Source organism: Phocoena phocoena, chromosome 3 (genome assembly GCF_963924675.1).
Source record: "Phocoena phocoena chromosome 3, mPhoPho1.1, whole genome shotgun sequence".
Classification (NCBI taxonomy): Eukaryota; Metazoa; Chordata; class Mammalia; order Artiodactyla; family Phocoenidae; genus Phocoena; species Phocoena phocoena.
In genome coordinates, this window is record NC_089221.1 from 9,113,756 (window position 1) to 9,134,178 (window position 20,423).

At 48.0% G+C, this 20,423-nt stretch overlaps 1 protein-coding gene across 1 annotated transcript in view; it reads right to left on the reverse strand.

The window, feature by feature from the left end:
• DAP (death associated protein) overlaps positions 1 to 17,621 on the reverse strand; it is a 61,540-nt gene extending 43,919 nt beyond the window's left edge. The window contains exons 1-2 of the mRNA XM_065875303.1: positions 17,567 to 17,621; positions 5,289 to 5,385 (exon numbers count right to left, since the gene is read on the reverse strand). Of these exons, the coding sequence (XP_065731375.1) occupies positions 5,289 to 5,385; positions 17,567 to 17,621 (152 nt within the window). The remainder of the gene's footprint in view (positions 1 to 5,288; positions 5,386 to 17,566) is intronic.
• Between the last annotated feature and the right edge of the window lie 2,802 nt (positions 17,622 to 20,423).

Sequence of the window (20,423 nt, forward strand, 5' to 3'; positions counted from 1 at the left end):
ACATACGTGCACAGAGCAACAAAAATGATCGGCACGGATCTGCAGGTGCCCGTCTGAGGTCCAACAGGACGACTCTCTGCCTTCTTATTTCAGCGCTTATGCTGTGAAAGAGCGTCCTTTTCATGGTCTCCATGTGAAGACATTCCTTGTTTTGCAATTAACAAATATATTGGAGGAAACTGACATTGTAAAATTAACCCTTCTCTCCATAAATTTCTGCCCACTAATGGTAGCATCCGTCCGTGGATCCTGCTGACAACCACAGTGCTGCTTGCCTATTGGTGATACTCTAGTTCCCGCCTTCCTTATACCAATATTAATTGGAATTCTTCTATAAAGAAGAGCTGTCCCTTCTCATTTATGTATTCAACTTATTTATATCAGTATGGACTCACGGATATCTATTTCACTCTATGGGTTATATTCCAATCCTATCATTATTTATTTTATCACAAACTGTTCCATCTTTGCCATTAGGTGTGTCTTCAGGTTGGCTTCTGTGTTGTTTTGACATGTCCCATCCTTTTTGGAATTTTCCTTATGTTCTGGCACTACAAGTTGTTACAGGCTCATCTGGTATTTTTCCAGCCCTGGCCCTGGAATTAACTACTTCTCCAAAACACCCTAGTTCACTTGATTGGGGAATGGTGTTTAGAAACCAAGATCCTGGCCCTAGGGATGCTCATGGCTACATGGTGCCAGTTCTTTTATGCCCTGTCAGTGAACACAGCTGGGAAGTACAGGTGTGTACACAAATCCTCCCCCATGTATATTTATTTATATATGTATGTACATGTCTGTATGTATCTACTATCCATCCAACCATCCATCCATTTAAAACTATGAGTTCATACTAATACCTCCAATTCTAATTAAACACCACAGAGCCATTTTAGTCTTCCCCTTTCCTATTTGTAAGCTTCTTTCTCTAACAGTGAGAAATTTGACTCTCCATTAGCCACAAGGTATTTACTTATTTGTTCAATTGTAATATACCCATAAAGCAATTTCAGAATTGCTAACCCAAACCCCTGAAGACGTATTTACTAACTGGAGTGTAGCATTTATGCACAGTTTTTTGCATTTCTTGTCTTTAGCCTTATACTATCCAGTCAAAATACTGGTTCCCAAAATACTATTATTGTACTTAGGTTAGGTCGCTCTCCCACCCACGCCTTTCAGTTGGTAATAGTAGCCTTTGTATTACAATTAGGTCCATCTGTTACTGTGTGTATTCCATCTTGGATCTCTCCCACATTCTGGATGATTGGAATTGTTTGCTTATTTTGGGGGTATGTGAACACAAAACAGCACCACAGCCCTGAGTCAGAGCTGTACAAACTGCCGAGCTCAGAGAAGGGCTGCTCCCTTCCTACCCTTATTGCCCCATCCCCACTTCGCTCTTCCTTCCACCCCTTTCCTACCCACCCCCAGTCCACACACAAACCCTTCCATTTCTACTTTACTCTTCCTGTCACCTACCTTTTAAAATATTTTTTTTACCAAGCTCGATTCATGGTAGGACCTCAGTACATGTTCACCACTACACTGTTTTTTAGTGAATCCTACTGACTATTGAAGTCCATTCTATGCGGCAATTTCTCTTTTACATAATGAAACTGGGCACTTCATCTTAATATGCTCAACAGAAGGCTTTGAGGAAGATCAGAGCTTTCCTTGATTGGGTCAGTTGAAGTCTCTTACTCTGTCTGGATATGAAGAGCCACAGGTAGCTAGAACTCAGCTTGATGGAATTCTTGGGAAACATTTTCAAATTTGTGCTACATGATTATTTTTTCTTTTTTTAAACGGAGCATTTCAAAACAATCTGGTGGCAGAAGAAATTATTATTATATCTGAAAAATTACCAGATTATGGGGAGTAAGAGTAACATAAAGACTTGCAAAAGAAGATTACAAGTAAAAGTGTTTGGGGGTCTTTTTGGGTCACATAATAACCTCTTTAACGCTCCAGTTGTTCATTTTCTCTGTAATCAGTACTTGATTTACTGATTGTGGAAGGAAGCCGCCAGAGATGAGTCAGTAAATACAAAGCCAGTTTTAAATATCTGGGAGGGAAAGCAAAGAGTTTTGCAAATGCGGATCTAAGGAGGAAATTGGCATCTGAGACTGTGCACTTATTTTCATATCTGGAGAACACTTGGATCAAAACATGAAAAAATATAGAACTTTAGGATTAGGGTAATATGAATGTTGAAGTCACATGCCATGACATTTCCAAGGGAAATTAATGTAAAACATTAAATGTCTGACAAATTCTGGAAGTGAAGCGGTCTTTCCACATGTAAAGTAAAACCAGCCCAGTGCCCTGAAACCCTGTTGTAAGCTGGAATTAGGCCATCTACTGATGGTAGGGCTGCAAAGGTGGGATTATGGGCTTGAGGAATATGGAATAGGTTATGGGCAACCCCAGAATCAGTACGTTTATTTTATAGAGGGATTTGGATTTACAGTCTGTTGATCCTAAAAATATTTTGTCAGTTCAGGGGGCTTCTGTAGCCTATTAAGGACATAGGCTTCCAAGTCAAGACAGGGTCAGGACTGAATCCTGGCCAGACCATTGACTGGCTACATATCATTGGGTCAGATAACCTCACTGGGCCTTGGTTTCTTCATCTGTGTAACGGGCATAGTAATACCAACTTTTGGGTGGTGTATGCACTAAACCCAATGGGAAGCACTTAGTAAGTGCCTAGCACAAAACGGGTGCTCAGTTGGTACACACACCCCAGGGGCTAAGAGTAGGGGACTACGGACCCAGCTGCCACTCTGGAAGGCTGGCTCTGCCACTCACTCGCTATGTGCCCTTGGAAAAGTCACTTGACTGCTCTGAGCCATTGAAGTGGGAGTAGTAATCTGGAATGAGGATAATAATCAAGAACCAGCTCTCAAAGAGGGATGAGAATAGAGCAGTTGCAAGTAGTTCAAATGAATAAACATGGGCAGAGCACTTAGAACAGGGCCAGGTTCGCTGCATTCTGTAACATTATCAATGACCATTATTAACTATGACTAGTCAATTAGCCCACCAGAAAAACGGGGAGCGCATGGTGATGGAAATGACCTATTATACAGAGTACCAGGTCTGGTGTAGGGGTTTGGAAGAAACTGTATTGGCAACATATGCCAATAGCTTCAGAGTCTGCAGGGGCTTACCCCTTCTGTCAATGGTGTGTCCGGTGGTTTAACCCACAGCAGTAAAGAGAGAAGCCAAAGTCCAGAGGACAAGAGCTAACACACCATGAGGAACACAGTACAACAATTTGACTGCAGGGAACAAGCATACTCTTGGTCATATGCAAACCCTGCCCTGTAGTCCGCCTGCTTCAAAACACTTCATTCCAACCACCCTTCAAAGTGGATAAGATGATAAAATCTAGAGAGCTGGGTGCTCTCTCTTTTCTCGTGCAATCATTCATCCTCTAGCACATATATTTAAATTGTACATCTTCCATAAATGCTGTATTTCACCTCATGAGGAAAAAATCAATAGAAAGAAAACTAATGGGCTGTTCTGTCCTTATTTCTAAACACGCTAATAAATTATCATCTGTCACTGTATTGACACTGTGTTATGCAGAGAAATAGCTATTTGTCCCTTATTCCACTTAAACTCATGCAGAAAAGCACATTTCATTAACTTTCCAGGATGCTTTTCCAGGCATGGCTCTCTGTCTCATCCTCTCTTCCTTCTTAGGGAACCAGTGGGTATGAAGGGAAGCGACATCCTGGGTTTCCTAGAGGAGGAAATGACTACAGGCCACAGGCTCTTACATTCGGTTCCAAATCCAAGAATATTCTCACACACTGAACCAAAGTTTTGTCACAACTCTTATGCAGGCAAAACTTAACCTGGACTGATCCAAGTCTGTAAATTTTTAAAATGCATCTCTGCTGGTGCGAACATCATACAGATTAGGCTGCCCGAGACCCCACTACGGGTGCTGTATGAAATGTGTATGGTCCTATACTCCTAAAACCTGCTTCATCTCCTAAAACATCAGAATTGCTCAATTCTGAAATAAATTAGGCTCCAAGGTTTTCAGATACAGGACCATGGACCTGTAGGAGAATTCCTGATGTTACGTGCCAAACACAGCTTTGTGAAGATAGCCAGTGGAAAGAAAATTCTAGAATTTTCTTTAAACCACCTTCTTCTTTTATAAAACCAGAACTTAGGCAGAACCTTCCCGTTGCTAATCTCATGATTTAAAATGGGCAATAATCACGCAGAAACTTCACCTCAAATTTTGTCCTCCCTTCCAGTGACTGCCCTGTAAGTCATATCACATGAGGTTTTATAGAAAATGCCCAACGGTACAGCACATATGTAAGCAGACATGTGGGATCACCAAGCACATGCACGTCCTTCTTAGGGGGTGCGTGCTGTCAGCAGCTACCCTTATGGAAGCCTGCCCTGCTCTGGACCCCAGACTTGGGTTTAGTTCCTGCTCGGCATGGCAAGCGTATGGCCTCTGTGGACTTCAGTCTCCCGTGTGTAACCCAGGGAGCGTTCCACCTGCTATTCAGGACTGCTGGAATGAAGTACAGAAACACAGGTTGGCTGTCCTCCACTCTTCCTTTTCCCCTGACTGAGACTTGTCTGGGGGCGAGTTACAAGGCAGAAAGCTTAGTGTCCACTTTCCTTTACATGGACAAGCTCACAGACAGGTGGGCATTGGTGGTGCATGTTTGTATGTTACAAGGCGGAAGGAAATGGACTTGTATCAAGGTCGGTGGACCAAACTTGACATCAGAATCACCAAGGAAGACAGGTATAAACAGAGATGGTTGTATTGTAGGAAGATGAGCTGTCGGGGACCCGGGAAGCTGGGGGCAGAGATGTCGTTTAAGGGCACTCGGTCACTCATAAGGGTGTGGCCTCAGTGATTCTGCTTGGCTGAAACTGGCAAAGCCCTAACGTTTGTAAACATTATTTCAATCAGTAGTTCTCTGCCCTCACTGCACAGAATGCCAGGCCCAGCCCAGAGGTTCAACTAGTAGTATGGTAGTGGAGGTTCAGGGCTTCTGCCCACAGACAGATGCACCCGCTCGGATCTACGCAGGCAGAGGGTGTGCTCTCGATGCCCTGTTTCTCCCATCTGGGAACACAAGCCCCACCTCACTGCTCAGGAGAGGAAAAGCACACAGCACAGGGCCCACGAAGCCCAGGGGTTATCAGAAGCACGGAGCAGAGAACAAACATTAACGTTTAACTGAGTAACGGTGATTTGTGAGACATCTCAAGGTTCGCCAGAACTCTCCTACCTGGGGCTTTCCCACTCCTGGTCGTCTTTGTCCTTCTCTTCTCTGGTGTCTCCGGCATGCGGGTGTTTCTGCACAATTCGCATCCCACCGGCTTTCACTGCAGTGAAGACAAAGAGGGAATGATCAGTGTGGACACGGAACCACCGGACGGCAGGGGAACCAGCTCAAGGGTGTATGTTTGTCCCATGGCCCCAGGTTAGTCCAGATCAGCCGGCGGCGACAGTGATTAACCGCCGAGGTTAAGGCTGTCAGAGGGAGATTCAATATGATGTGACACTCAACACTGTCTCTTACTTCAGATCCACTTAGAACGTTTCCAAGCCTCCTTTGTTTGTCTGGTCTCCTTTCAAGTACTTGGTAAGAGCAGTAGTGCAACCAGAGTATAAACCGTGTGGACACAGTGGCTGCTTGCTTTCGGTTACACTCAGCTTCTCGATGCAAAAAAAAACCCCACTTAATCCCTGCCTGTAGTATTTTCTCAAATGCCGATGGTGCTTTCAAAGGGGCGATACAGCCACAGGTGACACAGGACAGCTGCTGTGCACACAGCCAGAGTCCACTCCGGTGGCAACCTTTCCCAAACTGTGCTGTGAAACCCTAGAGTTGGCAGAAATTTATTTGGTTTTTAAAAACAGCCTTAGTGACATGTAATTCACATACAACACAACCCACCCATTTAGAGTGTACAGTTCTCTGGTTTGGAGTGTATTCAGAGTTGCGCATGACCCTTTTCAAACATGTTCATCACCCTAAACAGAAACCCATCACCGGTCACTCTCCAATCCCTCCTCTCCCCCACCTCCTAGCAACCAGTCACCTGCATCTGCCTCTCATGGACGTTTGACATAAACAGATTCATAAAATACATAGTCTCTGGTGACAGGCTTTTTCACTTAGCATAATGCTTCCGAGGTCCATCCATGTCACAGCCCATGTCAGTACCTCACTCGTTTTCATGGCTAAATCATACTCCACGGCACACATGGTGGACCACATTTTGTCATCCATTCATCTGTGGTGGTCATTTGCATTGTTTCCACTTTTTGGCTACTGTGAATTATGCAGATATAAACAACTGTCTATGTACAAGTTTTTGTGTGGACACATGGACATGTACCTTCATTTCCTTGGTACATATGTAGGAATGGAATAGCTGGGTCACATGGTAACCCCATATTTACCCTTTTGAAGGAACCCCAAATGCTTTCCAAAGCCATGGAACTGTTTACATTCCAGCCAGTAGGGGTTCCAGTTTCTCCACATGCTCGCCAACTCTTGTTATTGTCTATCTTTTTATAGTTATTCTAGTGGGTGTGAAGTGGTGTCTTATTGTAGTTTGATTTGTATTCCCTTAATGGCTAATATGTTAATGATGTTTTGCAAGAGAAAAACATGACAACAGAAGTGGGGATTCTAGGATCTATTAAGTGTGGGAAATGCGAGGTTGAACAAATTAAATGTGTTTCCTCAAGACAAGATTTTCTGCCTTTAGTGTGCATTGTAAGCTTTATATGGGGCATGTAATGTGCCATCTTTCCCAAGTGTATTTCACCACAGAACTCCTCCCCCAGGTAATGCTGGTATTCATTCTTCAGGACTCTAGTGTTCCATGGGATAAAGTATGGAAATGCTGGCCTTATATCCAAAAAGCCAGCCCCACATGGCAGTCGCCTGTGCGTGTTTTAGGGTCAGCAAGTCCCTCCATGTACTCAGCTATGTGGTCTTAGATTAGTCAGCCACTCAAAGCCTCAATGCTTCATCTCCAGAAAGGGGATAAGAGCCACGTCCTAAGATGGAGAAGTTTAGATGAGAAGAGAGGCTGTTGAATCCTAACTCCCAAAGTGATGCTGTTTGGAGGTGGGGACTTTGGAAGGTGCTTAGGTCATGAGGGTGGAGCCCTCATGAATGGGATTAGTGCCCTTACAAAGAGACCCCAGAGAGCTCCCTCACCCTTTCTGCCAGGTGAGAACAGAGCATACAGCTGTCTGTGAACTAAGAAGCAGGACATCACCAGACACCGAATCTGCTGGTGCCCTGACCTTGGACTTCTGGCCTTCAGAACAGTGAGAATGTCTGTTGTTTATAAGCCACCCAGTCTGTGGTATTCAGTTATAGCAGCCCAAAAGGACGAAGATAGAGGTGCTCAGCAGCTTCCTGGCACTTGATAGAAAGTAGAGTGTATTAACTGAGCTCATTGGCCCCACATTCGGGTGTGGGGCTCAGGGTATTCACCCTCCCTCCTCAGGATAGCCACTCTATGTTCTGCCACAGCCCTGCTCTGACCACACAGTACAATCAGCTTGCCAGGCCACATCCTCCGGTGTTTCAAATTACATTGGACCCTGCTGAATTATGAAAGCCCAGGACTGGTTTCTTTATGATGCTGCAAACAGGAAGGAGAATGTGAAACACCCTGAGGCTTATACACTTCGGGTTTATTAGTTTTCAATTTCCCTGGGAGGATTCAGGAAGCTAACAATGCCTGTTGCACGGCCAGCAGTACCCAGTTGCAGTCCATCAGAGGAAGGCAAAGCAGAGGGCATGTGAAATAAAGGACCGTGTTTAGTGATGCGTCTGCTGGTCTGGTTTTGGAACGAGAATCTCCCATCACTTCTTTTCAGTGGGGAGGGGACATTTACTTTGTTAAGAAGGAAATATAACCCTGTCCAGTAATTCTCTCAAAAATCTGCTTTTATCCTGACCAATTTTTATTCCAATCATTTTTATTTTTCATTTCTAGAACTTTTCCCCCCTCAAATCTGTCTGTTCTTTATTTGATAGTGCATTACTCATATTTCGTGTTTTTAATTATTTTATGTATTTAACCATTTTAGGCATACTTGTCTTATGGTTGTATATCTAATTATTTTATTATCTGAGGTCCTCGGGAGTCTCATTCACTGTTCGTTTTTCTCTGATTCTGGCTCTTGTTTGGGGTGAGTGTGGGCCATGGGCTTGTCTTCAGTAAGCCTTTATCTGTGGGGATCCTCTGGGGTGTGGGGTGCAGGCAGCATCCCTTTGGAGAGTTGCTGTACACGCTTCTGTCAAACCTGGAAATCCTTTTTACATTAACTGAGAACAGGAATGGCCAAACTGTAAATCTGAACTCATTGCCCATGTAAAGGCAGGCCTGCAGTTTCAAGTTCTCCAGGAGCCTTTGTTTGCCATCCAGAGGCCAGGCTGAAACATACCAGCTTCCCCACCACCCCACTGTGTTGCTGGACACAGTTTTTTTCCTGCACCCTTTCTCCATGAGTTTGGCCTCTGAGCACCAGCTTTCAGCTGGGGTCTTGGGTTAAATGAGGCCATAGGGATGGGGCCCTAATCCAGTATGACTGGTGCTCTTATAAAAAGAGGAAGAGACACCAGGTCACTTCCTGCCTCACGTGGGCTCAAGGTTCAGGCTAACTGTTTTGAATTTAGCTACTTTTCTGGGTGTGATTCCTACAGATTTCCCTCACTTTGGGTTCAAATTAAAAAAATAAATAAATAAGAAAACAAAAATACCATTTGCAGGTGGCTTATCAAGATTTCCCAGGTTATGTAGCCTGCCAAACCTTAAGAAATGGAGACTGAAAATAAAATTCTGTAATATATTTAAGATAATTATCTACTCACTCTCTTGAAATATAAGATTATGAATGTTTTTGGCCAAAAGAGGAGGCTAGAAGAACTGTCCCACTAAATTTTTTAAAAATTCCTTTTCCTCTCCCATTTATCCCACCCCTATTCCATGCCCATGAGAAACTGATTAAAAGTGCTGTTATGAGCTGAACTGTGATCTCCCTATATTCACAGGTTGGAGCCCTAATCTCCAGAACTTCAGACCTGACTAGATTTGCAGACAGGGCCTCTAAAGAGGCAATTAAGTTAAAATTAGGCTGTTATGGTGGGGCCCTAATCTGATAGGACTGATGCTCTTATCAGAAGAGGAAGAGACACCAGGGATGCACGTGTTCATTGGAAAGGCCACGTTAGGACGCAGTGAGAAGGCGGCCATCTGCAAGCCAAGGAGAGAGGCCTCAGGAGAAACTACACCTGCCGGCACCTTGATCTTGGATTTCTGGCCTCCAGAACTGTGAGAAAATAAATTTCTGTTGTTGAAAGCACTCAGTCTGTGGTATTTTGTTACAGTAGCCTTAGCAAACTAATACAGATGCCCATTTAAAAATAATCTCTGAATCATTTCGACCTGGTAGACACAAAAACCTTAAAACTATAAATCCCAGGTGTGTTCTATAAACTGGCTAACAGTAAAAAGAGTGTACAACTCACTACAAAAGGAATGGAGGATGAACATCAAGGTGACGTTCGAAATAATCACGTCTCGGAAAGCTCGCAGGGAGCCTGTCCACTTCTCTGTTGACGTAAGTACACACGTCCAAAACCAGTCACCCCACGTTAGCACTTCATTTAATCTAGTTTATAAAAACAATTAACTTCATCAATCTCTCACAGTATGTGTGGTGATTAATGCAGCAGTAAAAAGTGGCAATAATAATAATAACTCAAGGCTGCGACAGATTCATTCTAACTTGCACGACTGCCAAAATTACAACAGCACATATTTATCAAATGTTTTATTACTGTCTCTAGGACTCTTCATTGGTAAAAAAAATGTAAAGGCAGAGCTTGTTCTGCAGAAATCTTTGCAGAATTCTTTGTGAATGTTAAGTATTTTTCTGAGACATTAGTAAAAACAAAAACAACTCAGATTTTTTTTGTGGTGCTTGTTATTCAAATGTGAGCTTCAAATTTCAAGAATAACAAGCTGCACAGTGGTTAAGAATCCACCTGCCAACGCAGGGGACGCGGGTTCACTCCCTAGTCCAGGAAGATCTGACATGCCGCGGAGCAAATAAGCCCGTGCACCACACTACTGAGCCTGCGCTCTGGAGCCCGCGAGCCACAACTACTGAGCCCACGTGCTGCAACTACTGAAGCCCGGGTGCCTGGAGCCCATGCTCCTCAACGAAGAGTAGCCCTCGCTTGCTGCAACGAAGACCCAACGCAGCCATAAATAAATAAATTTAAGGAGGGGGGAGAAAAGAATAACAAGCTTCCTCTTAACAGGAGTGCCAAGCTGAAGTTAAGGGCATGGATACTGGAGCTAGATCCCTGGGTTCAAATCCCAGCTCTGCCTGTGTGTGTGTGTGTGTGTGTGTGTGTGTGTGTGTGTTGGCAAGTTGCTGGCACTGTCTCAGGGCCCTGCCTGTGAAGAAAGGGTGGCAGTGCTCTCCCCCCAGGGGTTCTCTGAGGACTGAAGGAGTAAGCCCATGTGAAACACCTCCGCCAGGGCCTGGTTCCCATGAATGCTCAACTCTCAGCTCCTCTTAGGAGACGGGTTTTCACAACTAGCATCTAGCACTTAGAGAACCCTCCAGTGTGCGAGTCCTTGGTGGTTTATCACCTCCTCCCCACAGCTTCCTCACGTGTAAAGTGGGGATGGCAGGACCGATGTACCGGGTTGTTGGGGAGTGAGTGACACACCCTGCAAAGTGCTCGCCCACCATGGGGCGCTCCACTGCCCTGGTCAGCTGACCACCTCCAGGACTGTCATCAGTACCTCACCACACCTAAGTAAGTTCTGGTGACCTGCAGATCCTGGAGAATCCTTCCACTCTTCATGCCACATGCCAGGCCCTGTTGTAACCACTGGCCAGGCACCCCCCTACCCCCTGACTTTCCAATCACCCTATGGTGTAGACCCCCCACACGAGGAGAGGAAGCCAGTGGCCCCGGTCGCACAGGTAGCAAGCTTCTGACCCCGGCAGCCTGTACCCTTAATCACAACCCGCAGGCCTTGCCCTGCGTGAACATTCCAGGAAACAGAGCGCCACTCCTCCTCAGAGAGACAAGAGTGATGGCCTGTGGAGAGGGTCTAGGACAGGAAAGAAAGTATGCTTGATGTTGAAAGCTCTCTGCAGAGCAGCTTCCTTCCCAAGGAGCAAAGGGGGAAGAGGAAGCATCCTCCAGGTCAGACTTTGTCAGCTGGGTAAATATTGAGCAAGCAGCTGATGACATATCCCCCCAGGGCCGGGCATCCCCTCAGGCATCTGGGTGCCTGACTGTGAGATGGTCCCGACAGCTGGCTCTGGGCCCACACTCAACAGCAGGCTAGGAAGACCCCCCAGCTGCCCGCCGGGCAGGGGGATGAGAAGGGTGTCCCTAGATGGACAGTAAAAGCACCCTGCACCAGGGAGCAGCCCCAGCCCTGGCTGCCGTGCTGAGCAGGACTTGTGAGCGGATGCTTTCTTTGTTCTTGCCCAAGAAGAGCTACTGAAATGTGATTCAAAGGAAACCAAATCCACGCAAAAAAAAAAAGAGATGAAAGGCTCCGAGAACTGCTCCGGTGAGAACAAAAGGAAGCAAACCAGAAACACCCAGAGCTGCAGGTTAGCCGAGAACGTGATCATCTCAGGTAAAGCAGCACTGTGGCCGGAAAGCAAAGTGGACGCGGGACCAGACAGCCCCCGGGATGGGGGACAGTGGTGGGATCAGGGCAAAGGAATATGGTCCCTCTTGGTTAAGAGGAAGGGCTCCACCAGGAGAGGAGGCTCCTTGGCCAGCAGAAGAGCCACGCCCGTCTGGGGAGGCTGGTGGCCCCGAGGTGGGGAGCCCCGTGAAGGGAGAGTGGAGGATGAAGGGTGAAAGGCAGTGAGTCACGGGGACCCCGGGAGCCCCAGCACCCCTCACCCCCGAGGCCAAGTGCAATTCCCCCCACGGGAGCTTTCCGGCCTGAGGCAGCGGGGGAACGTGATGCTTGCGCTAAAAAGCGAGTCCCAGGTAAACTGCGGAACCTGCAGCCCTGACGGTTTCCTCTCTAAAAAAACTGAAGACCAAACAAGGGAACTGCTATTCTGCGCTCAGAGTCGGAAGGTGTTAAGGTGGGAAGGCCCTTCAACAACACGGCGGCAACCCTGCTCACCCCGCAGGAGAGGAGACGTGGCATTCAGGGGCGTGGAGCATGGGGCAGGGCCATGGGGCTGTGGAACGGGACTGGACAGGCCAACCCGTCTTCCATGCAGGGCCCGCTCCATCCCCTGACAGGCCGCCCCAGAGGGCAGAGTGCGTGGTGAGCAGGCCAAGACAAGGACCAGCCGGACGGCGACCGGGCCAAACCCGAGGAGGGTGTGGGCAGCCACAGGGGAAAACCTTGCATTCAGGGCGGCGGATTTCAGAAAGTCCACAGAGAAGTAGCATCCCTGCCTGGAGGTACTTGGGGACAGGCAGTGAGGCAGCGTTCATCAACCCTAACCCCAGCCTCCCTTGCAGCTGGGCTGGGGCCATTTACCTGGGTCGTGGCCCTAATACAGCAAAAAGAGGCAGAGTAATGAGCCCTCCCCAGATGGCCACGCCCTAGTCCCTGGAACCTGTTTATGTGTTGGGCTGCATGGCAAAGGGGAAGGAATGTCGCAGATGGAACTGAGGTTGTGGATGGCTCTGGAAGCTGGAAGAGGCAAGAAAATGGATTCTCCCCTAGAGCTTCCAAAAGGAAGCTGCAAACACCGTGATTTCTGCCCAGTGAGACCCATTTTGCATGTCTCACCACACAGTACTTTATACAAAAGTGAATAGTCCCTATCCAAACAAAAGAATTTCTGAAGCTGGGAAGGAGAAACTACTCAAAACCAAGCAAGAGTGCACAGGCATCGTCTGGAATAAACAGAAAGAGGAGGACGCGTCGGTCCCGCAAAGTCCTAGAGCACAGAGGGGAAACTGAAAACACGTCTTAGAGGTGCTCGGTCCACCCTGACAGGAAGCTTTTTTAAAAAAGGCAGTGACTTTCAACAAAATAAAATTTTTTTAAAAAGGCTCAGATTATAATTAAAATATTATTATCAAAAAAAATGCAGTGACTAAAAGGGTCTCTCTTTTTTTTTTGGCATGTCAGGAGCAAAGGCAGACCCCTCTCCTGGATCTTCAAGCGTTGATCAGTGACTGGGTTGAGGGTGCTGGGGGCATGCTTAGCACACCTGTGATTGCACGGTTAATACACTAAAAACCAAGTCAGTCTTGCCTTTCTAGCAACAGAGTGGCCGCGATAATATGAAAACCCCCGACGGAGATAATTCAAGGAGAAGTATCACCCACAACCCTTTAAATGCATCCTGACTGATTAAGAGAACAGAGAACTGAATTATTTTGAAGTTACTAAAGAAAAGCAAAGTGGTCTCTTTTCCCATTTTACTTTAATAAATCCATTTGACTCAGTTCTAGAAGGGACATAAATTCTACTCTTGAAAGAAAACCATACGTAAAATTAGTAACGCTCCAAGCTATCCTGTATTAGATTTATGAGAACTTTCCTGACATACGGTTTTGGCTCCCCTTGGAAATGGGGGGGAACAGGGCCAGCAAAACGTATTTAACAAAGAGACGTTATCCTCCTCGCCACCACAAACTCATGGAAACCGGCTGGAGCAACAGTGGGGCTTGGCATCACGTCCCCCCTTCTGCCGGCAATCAGAGCGCTGCCGCTCGATGAAACAGAACCTCATTCACTTTGCTAATCTGCATTTGCAAGAACTCCCATAAAACAAGCAGTCTCACCCGTGTCTCCGCAGGTATCTGTGGCCGTATCTGTGGCCGAGGGCGGTGGCAAGGTCTCAAATCGTGAAGACTTGGTTACTTTTCCAGAGGACCCGGCCCCCAGCGCACTGCAGGACACAATGCAGTGCCAGCCACCACTCAGTGGGTGGACTTTGTATTTATTCGCCTAGCACCTTTCTCCCAGGCTCTTCAGAAGCCTCATTAATCTCACACCTTGGGAGGAGGCCCCTGGCAAGTGATGGAGCCCCCTGTCGAGAAGGGCTGCCGGTTCAAGGCTTGGGGGTGTCGGCAATACTGCAGAGGGTGTTGTCCTCCGTATCCCAACTGTAAGGTGACTGTTAGTTAAATGAGCTCATGAGTACCAAGCAATTAGAATTGGGCTGGTGAAGGGGAGCAGAGCATGCCACCCCAAAACATGGCTCTTCAGCATAAGTATGATTTTGAGCTGATTAAGGAATAGCACAGGGCTTCCCTGATGGCGCAGTGGTTGAGAGTCCGCCTGCCGATGCAGGGGGCGCGGGTTCCTGCCCCGGTCCGGGAAGATCCTACATGCCGCGGAGCAGCTGGGCCCGTGAGCCATGGGCGCTGAGCCTGCGCATCCGGAGCCTGTGCTCCGCAACGGGAGAGGCCACAACAGTGAGAGGCCCGCGTACCGCAAAAAAAAAAAAAAAAAAAAAAAAAAAAAGAGCACACAAGGAAAAGCCGTATACCGAGAAGTCACCCTTGTTAGGAACATTTACATTTATAAGGGAAATCTCCACTTGTGTCTCTCTCTCTGTACCAGGAAGAAAAGGGTGACTAAATTATAGGAAAATCTTAACATCTGCATAACCGTCTTCCTCCCACTGGTGCATTTCCTGGTTCCCTCCCATAACGCGGGCCCATAACGCGGGCCTCCCCTTCTCCCTGGCATTTTTCATCTTTACTATTTAAGGTGGTGGTTGGGAGTGACTCATTTTTCTTGAGTATCTCCCATGTATACAGGAGATATACATGTTATTAAACTTCTGTTTTTCTCTTGTTAATCTGTCCTTTATCTTAAGGGGGATCTCAGCTAAGAACCTAGAAGGGTAAAGGGAAAATTCTTCTTCTTCCCCTATACCCCCACGCATTGTTACACTCAGCAAATGTTAGTTACAGTTTCCGCTGTGATGCTGCTGCTGAGGCTGGCTGACAGTCGGAGCTGCTCCCCCAGTACCCGCTGGAGACAGCTCAGCGGCGGAGGGAAGTTGTGGTCTGCACATGCTACGGAGGAAGGGGGAGGCAGTAAGAGGCTCTGGAGAAACTCGGGAGCTATTTATTGAGTATTCTGAACCAGGCACTGCGCATCAATGGGTAGCCCTGGAAGCAAGAACAGGCAGACAGGTGGAGGCTATGGGGATGTACAGGAGCGTCCCCGGTTCAGACAGCAAAAACGAGAAAACACAAAAGAAAAAGAAGAGAGTCATGGAGGAGAGTTTTATTGTCTTCAATTGCAGATTTAAGCACAAGCTCTTGTTATCCAACTTAAGCCCTTAATGAAAGTTTTCCCAGTGTTTTTAAGGCCGTTATTTTGATTTATGAACTGGGCTCTCGGCTGGACTTGATGATTTTCCTTTATTATAGTGGTTGTCTTTTTTTTTTTTTTAAACATCTAATCTGCAGAACTGTCTAACCTCTGATCATACCGGAGTAAACAAGATCACCCAGAACTTTCTGCCAAAACAGCCTTCCAATCAGGGGCCTCTGTACCACAGGGAGAAAAAGCACCTGAGCGGTACTACCTGGCAGACAATATATCACAAGGGACGAAAGGTCTCTTTCTAACCTGCACCCCTGGCCAAGTGTGACCGGCCTTGGGAAATGCAGGATAACAGTGACAGCTTCCTTAGCAGCTCCTGCTGGAAGGGGTTCTCAAAGGCTTAAGGGACCCGCCCTGAAGTCACTTGAGGAGTTTACCTGTGGGACTAACTGCCCCTGGGCTCCAATCCTGATGGATGGCGACAGGAACAGCACAAAGGCAGCCCTGCCCTGCTACTTTCTCAGGGACCATCTGGCCCGAACCTCCCATTTCATGGATTAGGAAAACTGAACCCTAGAGAAGTGACAGGCCTCAAAACTTAAAACCCAAGTGCACTGCTACAGCAGCACAAATACACTGGCTCCCCTCTCCTTGGGCATAAATAAGATGTTTAACTTGTAACTCACACAGCCTAGCTGTTTACAATTCAAAGAAAATCAGAGTCCTTCATGAAGTTTCTCCCAGGGAGTTAATATAGACAGTTTATACCTCTGATCTTAAAACTCTCCATATGGCTCTCTCTATACGTAATTTCATTACCGCTACTTTGCTTTGGTATCGTTCCAACACATACATCTAATGCCACTCATTGCCCGGGGACAGGGGAGCCCTGTGCAGACTGCTGCTGTGTGGTCCATGGCCACGAGTGTAAATGAAGGTGTTCCCTCCTGCGGTGCTGCCCAGGTCATCAGGCAGGAATGATGGACATGAACCCGCAGCGGCAGGAATTAAACATCAGAATTATGATTAAAGGAAATGCCTTTGAAGTTCTTTTCTAATTTTAAACTAATTCAACACAGAGACCCCCAAAGTCTATTTTCCATTACAGTGGAACTATTTTCTAAAATCCCATGCTCTTACATCCCCACGCATCGGTTAGCCATTTTTCTTTCCTAGTGCCAGTCAGTCTTCTTGTTGTTCAGAGCTTGCTTCACTAGTGAAAAGCATTCCCTACTCTGGAATGCAACATATGTAAAGAACTTCTCTATTCACCGTGTTGAGGCAGAGAATTAGTGCCCTATAGTGGGGGGGTGGCAGACAGAAATTAGGGGAATCTTTCCTCTAACAAGAAGATGGCACAAATGTTCCATAAAAAGCAGCCATGTTTGGCTAAGGCTTCTGTTATTAGCAAACTGAGTTGATACTTTAACTTACGTGTGCAACTAAGACCCTAAAACCCCACACACTGAAATGACTCGTATCCTGGGACCCAATCACCTTTGATTCCCTCCCAGTGTCCTTCCATATGGATCGATCGTCATTCCAAAGGAGAGGAGAAAAAGCAATCCACCAGTTTGGGCAGATTCGAAAGAGCAAACAGGAACTGGGCTCAGAAAGGGGAAGAGACGGTTTGAACATGAAGGTTGGTTAGAGACACATTTTCTAAGAAAGATTACTCTTTCCTGCATTTAACCTCCTTGGCTCGGAAGTTTAGGATGTGCAAAAGCAAAAAACAAAACCACTTCTGAGGAAAAGTAGAATGCGACAGAAACTGGAGGGGAAAAAAGTCATATTGAGTGATTAATGATAAAAATGATTTCCGCTCCTTTGGTTCTTTTGTAATGCTGTCAGCCTACGATTTATCATCATGACGTTAAAAACACTGATTTGTCGTTGTTTCGGCTACTCGTTTTTCTAAAACCTCTGTACATTCTAAGTAAGTATTCACCGCCCAAACTTCTGGGAGCAAGTTGTGCATCTGGGCTTGTTCAAGTCACTCTAATTTGCATGCAACTCGCACAGGCTTGCGATGTTTCGCATAAATAAAACACGTCTCACCAGCGCGGGGCTGATTTTAACTTAGACCCCACGAGCGGACACGTCCCAGGCTGGCCGGCTGCCTCCCCCGCCCGGCGCCCCGCTCCGCGCTCCGCGCCCCGTGCCCGCGGGTTCGAGCCCGCCCTCCGGGCCCGCGAGAGGAGAGAAAGTGGGAACGAGTCAGTACCGGCGGGCGGGTGTCCAGCTTTCGTCTCTAGCTTCCCCTCGGGAGGCGAAGACATGGTGCGACCGGGTTTCAGAGGGACCTGGACGGCGGTCGTCGAAGGCTCGCGGGCCTGGAGAGAAGTGCGCGCGAGCTTCAGCGCCGGGAGCGAGGGAGGCGCGTGCGTGGGGCGGCGGGGCCGCGCGCGGGCGGACCGACCGCGGCCGCCTCGAGGGGGCGCGGCCGCTGCGCGCCTACGTGGCGCGGCCCCGCCAGCCCGCGGCTGCGCGGTGGCGTCACTGCGCCCGCCCCGCCCCGCCCCGCCCCGCCCCGCCGACTCCCGCCGGCTCCCGCCGGCTCCCGCCGGCTCCCGCGCGCCCCGGGTACTGAGCATGCGCAGTCGGCGGCGCCACGTTGGAAGCCTCGGCCGAGGGCGGAGGAGGTAGAAGGGGAGCGGGGGCGGGGTGTTGACGGTTAGAAGAGGCGGGCGTTGGTGCCGGCGGGGACAGTCGCCCGAGGTTGAAGAGCGCCCAGCAGGAGGGTGGCACCCCCGTGCACGGTGCTCCACCAACCCTCCAGATAGACGGTGACGGTGGTGGGGAAACAGCTTCAACAGTGGGGCGCCCAGGGGTGCTGTGTGCCGTCGGGGAACCGGACCGTCTGCCAGATGGCCTCACCCGGCTCACGCTCGGAGTGACCGGTGAAGTGCGGAAATGAGACCCCAGGTGGGACCGACCGGGGGCCCAAGAATAGCAGCGATTTGTTAAAAGATGCTTCAAATGGGAGAGCCTCCCCCCCACCCCACTCCGGGGGAGAAAGGCAGAGCTGTGAGGCCTGGAAACCTGGACAGAGGTCTTGCAAGGTGGCGTCTGTGTCCCCTGTCTCTGCGGTCTTCCTGTTGCGTTGGGTCTTGATTCTGTCCAAAGCTGACCCGTTGGCCTTGTGCCTCGGATTGCAACCTTCTCGCCTTCTCAAGCGCTTTGTAACTGCAGGTATCCTCTACGGACCATCAGTCCCGCCTTGCTAAATTAGCGTTCAGACATGTCCAGTGTCTTTAGAAAAGGAAACACCATCGGCTCTCTTGGCTATATGTCTCCCTTTGACAGCACAGCTGCTCGAAGAGCATCTCAACACCCCCACCCCCACCCCCACCCCCGTCTCCTCAACCCAGTCCAGTCCATCTGGTTGCCATCAGTGCCCCACAGGCTGCCGCCAGCCAGGAAATTCCTTTTATCGTGGTCACTCGTGACCTCCACGCTGCCCAATCCAGTGTTCACTCTTCCGCTCTTACCCTGCTTGACCTGTCAGCAGCGCTTGACCTAGCTGACCGTCCCCTTCCTCCTTAGCTTCAGGGTTGCCACATCGTGGCGCTGACATCCAGTGCTTGGGCTGGAGGCTTGGCTGCTAACTCTCAGTTGGGTTGGTTGGCTCCTCTTCTAGGTTTCTGAACACTTGAATCTCTCAAGGCTCAACACCAGCCCTCTTCCGTGTATAGACTTGGCTTCAGTGGTCACATGAGGCCCACTATCATCCATATGCATATGGACCCCAAATCTGCAAACCCATTTCTCTATGCCTGCCTCTCCATTAAGCTCCAGACTCACATTCCACTGCGCCCTTGACCTCCCTTACCCAGATGTCTAACTCAGCGCTGCCCAGCTCTTTGCATCAGGGCACACAGAGAAATGCACATACTCTACGTTGATCTGGGACTTTCCCCCGACGTTTCAGTAACACTACCAGCGGGACAGCTGTTGGCCAGGCAGCAGTCGTGATATAGTTGTCTTTGTCTTGCATTCATATCAAAACTTGCAGACAGGTGTCAGCAGCTTATAAGAAAATATGAAATCAGTAGTGGAACACTCTTTTAGGAGATGCTCCATCACTAACACTATTCATAGAACAGAGTGAGGAAATCCACAGACACTGATGGTTTGATTCTAAATAGAAGGAAGCTTTAAGGATACCTAACCAAACTAATTGTATGAATATTTTCTTCTTTATGTGTGTTCAAGAGTGCTATATGGTTAAAAGCTCATGCCTTAAGTCTAAAAGCACCATTTCTAAGAAGTGTGAAATAAAAATTCTAGGTTCGAAAACCTTGTGTTATAGTTTAGTTTGCAGCGTTGTTTCCTCTTAGGGGTACCTAAAGTCGTATGTTAAGAGCGATGGCATCTTCAATTCAATGACCCATGGTATTGCTAGGGAACCCTGGGGGTAAAAGAAGGAGCATGCTGAGGAAGGAATTAAGCTACCCAAGGGCTCTGGGGGCTCCGGTCACCACTGGACTGCACCAAGGCCGGGGAGGATCCATATCTTTGCCTGAGGCCTGTTCTGGGACCACACTGATCAAGACACTCCAGTGTTAACAGCCTTGCCTAGTTTTACATGTGGAAGCAGAACTCCTGACTCACCCACCTACCCATAGATACCTTCCCATCTAGAGGAGAATCCAAACTAGAGAACCCGCCTAATCCATAGCGTTCCTACTGAAGAAAATACGGTTGTTTAAGGAATTTAGCTTGAAAAAAACCACCCATATTTCCCAGCCTCCCTTACAGCTAGGGGTGGCCAAGAGGCAGTTCTGGCCATTGAAATGTAAGTGGAAGTTGACTGGGGTTTTCTGGGGAAGTTTCTGCATTCTTGATATGAGGACCACCCTTCCTCCTGGTGACTTCATTGTTCACACCGCCTTGAATTCAGACAGGAGGTGGAAGGCAGAGCGATTGTATCGCAACCACGAGGCAACCAAAGGCATGAAAGCCGTATGCTAAAGGTGGCGGAACAGGAAGACGAAAGGAAGCGGGACTTTGAGGTTCTGTGGTGTCTCTGCAGGGCCGTGGACCCCGCCTCCAGACTGTTTTGTTGCGTGGAAAACAAA